General features: G+C 41.9%; 1 protein-coding gene across 1 annotated transcript; it reads right to left on the minus strand.

The window, feature by feature from the left end:
* Positions 1-6: 6 nt before the first annotated feature.
* On the minus strand, positions 7-4,337 carry LOC111273139 (modifier of rpr and grim, ubiquitously expressed). Its single transcript, XM_022854820.2, has one exon. The coding sequence runs from the start codon at positions 3,125-3,127 to the stop codon at positions 1,640-1,642; it is 1,488 nt and encodes a 495-aa protein (XP_022710555.1). The 5' UTR covers positions 3,128-4,337; the 3' UTR covers positions 7-1,639.
* Between the last annotated feature and the right edge of the window lie 1,206 nt (positions 4,338-5,543).

The raw sequence follows: 5,543 nt of genomic DNA on the forward strand, positions 1-5,543 counted from the left end.
GGTTTTGAAGTATTGGACTACGCCAGCCAGCCTATGAATTCTTTGATATTTATTCTCTTGCTAAATGGTATTAAATATGTCCACTGTTTTTTGTCCCGAATGTCATTACAGTTTGTTAGCATGAAATAGTTGTAATACAGATGTAGTTTTCTCCACATTTGTTTTGCTACATAAAAGCCCTTAGTTACACACATCACTTTTTTTCACAGCCGTTTGAAGGAGAGTCTAGAAAGAGGCGAAACGCAGGGTTCGACTCTAATCACTCGCGGATTCATTCATCCATTTATATATCACTCTTGTACAATACGTAATTCATGGGATATCTCTATATCAGCGTTATCGGTCTTTTTTTCTTCTGATTTCCTCAACTTATTCTGTAGTTTATGATGACTGATGGGTGTATATATATATACACATTCGACATACACATGGATCTCATCGTGATCAACTATGATAGAACTATATATCTAGCGACCGCATATGATAGCATATTTTCATCTCTGTGTGAATGAATTCGTAGCCACCTGTCCGTTACTTTTCAGCGCACAGTTTTTTACGTTTTATTTCACACGTGGTCAATATAGTATATATATATATATATATATATGTATATATATATATACTAATTTACATTTCTGCTGCGGCGCCACATCTGTGCGCATTAACATGACTATCGTGTGTCGTCGTGTATGTAGGCTTGTCGGTGTGGTTGTTTCTGTCCATAATAAAATACAAGAACAGACTCTTTCGTTATCTTTAGCTCTTAGGCTGCGTTCTCAGTAGGCTGCTATCTCCTGACCAGATTTTGTCATTTCTGTCTATAGATCAGATCGGGTCTTTCTTTGCGCATTCATCAATGAATTGCATAATACAAGCTTGATATCGTGATTATTGTCCTATACATTCACCTCACCAACATCTTTAGGGCCTATGGTGTTGCATTGCGTTTCCACTCCTGACAAAAGCTGAAGCTGAATTGGAAAGGCTTATAAACCGTCGTACTGAATGACCACGTTAAAGACAATTGATTACTTCGTATCACCTTCATGTTTGAGAAAAAAAGTTGCTACGCAGGCTAAAGATAGCAAGTTTGCATTCGGCGAGGTCTTCGTACAAACGTGTAACTATTGTACAGAGTTTGCTTTCCGATTTGGCATGAATAGCTTACCACCAAGAAAAAAGTTCCTGCTTCCTTCTTTTACCTTCACACATATTTACTACTTAATATATAATCTATTAAATTATCATTGACGGCAGACAAAATATATCGCGATCATGCGTACGAAAGCGAATTAACAAATATTGTCATGAACGCCATTCTCCAAGCTCTTAATTCACCGAGAATGGATTGTTTAACAAAGTGAAATATGTCATCTAATGATTGTGTTTTGTCTGTCTGTGTGTGTATATTTACCTAAGTGTACAACAAGGCATAATCACCAACACTGTACAAATGAGCCCCAAACTTCGTCTTTCATGCCGTTCACGTTCAGGAAACTAAAAGCATCGGAAGGTATATTCGCCTAATGAGTTGTTCCTCTAACAGGCGATCCGAGTCGGTAACACTGGCTGGCCTGAACGGTCAAACTGTACCGTTCAATAAGCCGTCCATTCACCTATCGAAATCACAAACACAAGCTCATGTTTTCAACGTCAAAGGTAGATGGTGCTTCGCATAGAGCATCGTCCAAAGACGCGCCGTATGCTCATACAAAGAATAGTTGTCTCGATACATCTGGCCGATTTTTGGCTCCATACACACCCGTGTATATGGATCGGTGAGCAGAGATTGAATGCTGAGCAAAATCTTCGGCAGGGTAAGTGCCAAGGACCAGTTGTGCTGAAGCGAGTCCAATCCAATGTCTCCGTGTCGACTGACATTCGGATGGAAAATCTTCGTGAGGAACCGAACCACCGGCGGGTCCATTGGATAACGACATGATACGCTCACTGTGAGGTAAAATAGACCACCCTCGTACGGCGATCCAGCTGGTCCAGCTATACATGCATGCCATTCACCATATACGATATGGTCAACTGGCTTCAATTGCACACCATCAAGAGGGTCGGCTTTCAACAACGTCATCTCATGGCCAATACGCGAATCCCGACATATGTAGGAAACGTCAGGATTTCGCGCACCCGAACCGGAACCTGCAGCGCCCATTCCGGCGGGACCAGCCCCAGAGCGAGATGGTGTTTTTTGGTGTAGAAAATAATGGGCCCGGGCATACCGCAGTCGCTCCCCACTTTGCGATAGACACAGTAGACAGCTCGAACTAAGAACGAGATTCGAAAACAGCTGTCGCCAGCTGCGCGGCGGTGCTTGCAATGAGCTACCTAGCAAAGGCCATCGTTTGAGGGTAAGTTTTCGCCAGCGAGTCTCCGATAGGTGTCGTTCCAGAATGTCCCGCCAGCGTTCGCACACCTGCGTAACGCTCCAAAGCGAAATATCGTCCAGGTACGAGAATATGGCTAGGAGAACTTCTTCAGGAAGGCTTTCGATGACACCTTCTTTGAGCCGTTCCTCAGGCGGTCGTGCATGACTTAGCGCGTGAAGCACCTCATTCAGCTGTTCGGGATTTCGTCGTGTTTCAGGTTGGGGTTTCAGCAGCTTTTTCGATGGCGGTGGCCGAAGAGTTTCATAAAAATCTTGTGGCTCTTCAGTTCCGCTGTCTTCGCTGTCGCTCTTAGCTGGCGCGTCCGCGCGCCTTACGTCGCGCGCAAGCTCGCACCACCCTAGCAACGGGTACAGGAAACTGTGGCATGCAAGACAAAGAGGGCTCATCGATGATCGTGTGGCGTAGAATCCTCCGCATAGCTGACACGCGTCAACTGGCGTACCGCGGAGTTCGAGCGGCTCCTTTTCGCCGCGGCAGCGCACGCACGACATTTCTAACTGCCTCGAACTGGGCCCACCACCAGCCCCGTTGGCGAAGCTGAGAACAGGCTGACTAGAGATGGCCGGTGCAGCTGCAGCTGCCGCTGCGATTGGTATTGTTGTTGCTGCTGCTGTTGCAGGCAGTCTTCTGGCAGTGTTCGCCTGAGGGACTCCGGATACGGGGACGAGGGGCCGGTGTTTCGAAACACGACGGGGTTCCTCAGGGCGCACATCTGCCCATCGCATCAGATACAGTCGTTATAGGCACGGGCGTTACAAGCTGCCCACCATTAACACCAGTTACACTAACACCACACAGCGAAATGTCAATTAGTGCTTTGCGGATACGCACAAGCAAACGCCTAATTGTCGACTGAGGCACATTATCGAAGACACGAGCTTAGAGGACGCCCGAATTTCGTACTCGAATTCGATGTTCCCGAATAGCAAATGCAGATTACGCACCACAAATATTATTTTCTATTTTAGCACTCTTTCTCTCTCCCTCTCTCTCTCTCTCTCCCCTTTCATCGAATTCGAAACTACTCGAAAAGATAGCCAGCTGTTCCGTCCGTTGCTCATTCCTCCTACTACGAGATCCGTTGTTTTATTATTCAAAGCGTCGGGCCCGCCAGCTTAGTCCGATATTTAACTGAATTATAGACAATGCAAAAATAGATAATTCTCATTTCGACCATATGGCAATACCACATGTATGAGAAATAGATAAAATTTAAATTTATTTGTATTATATATCTTACATTGGTAAGCCGGTCAGAATGTAATACAGCCTCTGCAATAGATGGGTATCAGTCTAGCCAAATTTAATCAAAAATATACTGCCTATAATAAAATAAATTTTGTGAGAAAAGCGCTTCAGTCACACAGCTCTATAAATTTACAACAAAAAGTATGCATCTCTCAGCATCTGGACTTATGCAACACACTAATATATGTGTTATCTAAAAAAAATAGAAATATAATGAAACTTTTTTGAAGGCATATTACGGCCAACTGGTCATTTCAGATCCTCTTTTAGTAAGGCCATATAGTTTGCTATACGATATGTTGCAATACAATGCCTAGGTTCTAATTGCTAGAATATGTTCCGTAGTTTGTGAGTGCCATTTAAACTATTTTATTTTGACTGCAGCAGAAGCTGCTATCTTTCAAACGTTCGGCAAACTTTTTATAAACAAATAGATAAACAAGTGCTAAAATTTCCTACTAAATAATTTTTACGTTTTCCTACTGGAAATTATTTTGGGACCTTTTGCACACAGCGAACTCGTTGTTAAGTACTAGTCTGCTTCAAAACATTCTTACCTACTATTATATATCTTACCTATAGTGATCTATTAGAATCGCGGAATTCGGGGGGATTTACTTGTATATCAATCAGAGCTGGTGTGCATATATATATATATATATACACCTATCCTTGTGTTTCAGCTATTCGCTTGACTATTTTTTTATAGTATTTGTTTCAGTACAGTATTAAAATGCAAAAATAAAGTAGTAATAAATAATAATAAATTTCACCTAGTACTGCAACTTAATGTTATGTGGTTTTATTATAATACTCGAACTGAAATGAATTTCATCAACTATTGAGCTAGTTATATCTACCCGATTTACCTTACGGAAGCTATATTCTTCAGTAATATATCCTAAGAACATAATCATAATTAATTGAGGTTCGTATCTTGCAAATTCTATATTATACTAAGGTAAGCCATTCTAGAAACTAAACATAGGGAAAACGTCAAGGAGAATAACTGATTTAAACAATCTCACATAGTAAATAACTGCTGGAACATGCGAACAAATAAAAAAATAATTGGAGTACCACAACGTTTTTTTTTTGCTTAACAGCTTCAGTAAAGTTGAAAAGCTGTTTTTGAACCTAGAAAATCCCAGTTATAAGATTGGTAGCTACTAGCTGTTCTGTAAACTTGAAATTTTTTTACCGATAGAATATCCCGGTGCTCTTGCAAGTATTCGTGATGGAATGTCTTTTAAAGATTCATATCTTTTACTCTGTGCATTGAACATCAGTTGTTGTTTGCTACTTCTTAAACCCTGTCGGACATTAGTAAATCTTTCTCGCGTGTAAATCATCCTAAGACCACTTCAATGTTCTTCCAAGAAGAAACATCTCTATATAGCTGTGAACTCCAAAATGATAGTGTCGATACTGCGGGGACTTGTTGTTCGCTATTTAAAGTGTGACATTTTTTTCTGTTTTGAAATACATAAACTAAAAGGTATCAACCATCAATTCCGAATCAATTCACTTAAATTAGGAGAATATCCAAGGTTTTTCTTAGCTGATAGTATCGACTGCAACGCCTTTCACATGGGAGATTCGTTGAAAAATACAGGACCCCTTAGCCCCGTTTTCTACCCCTGCAATGCTAACCACCCTCAGCGGATTCGGCTCAGTTCGAGCTGGCAAATGGCAAATCGCAATATTTCCGCGATACAGCTCTCCGAACACACTCTCTAACAAGAGACGCAGCACCTACTTGATCCACCGTATATGGGCGTCACTGCCAGCAGTAGTCCGCGTAGTGATCCTATCGGCCCAGGCAGTGCCTGGGTCGGCTGTCGACCGTATTTTTCCTGTTAACGAGGTGTAGTCTACCTCTGTTGAAGTGCC

This window comes from Varroa jacobsoni, unplaced genomic scaffold, assembly GCF_002532875.2.
Source record: "Varroa jacobsoni isolate VJ856 unplaced genomic scaffold, vjacob_1.0 contig05003, whole genome shotgun sequence".
Taxonomy (NCBI): Eukaryota; Metazoa; Arthropoda; class Arachnida; order Mesostigmata; family Varroidae; genus Varroa; species Varroa jacobsoni.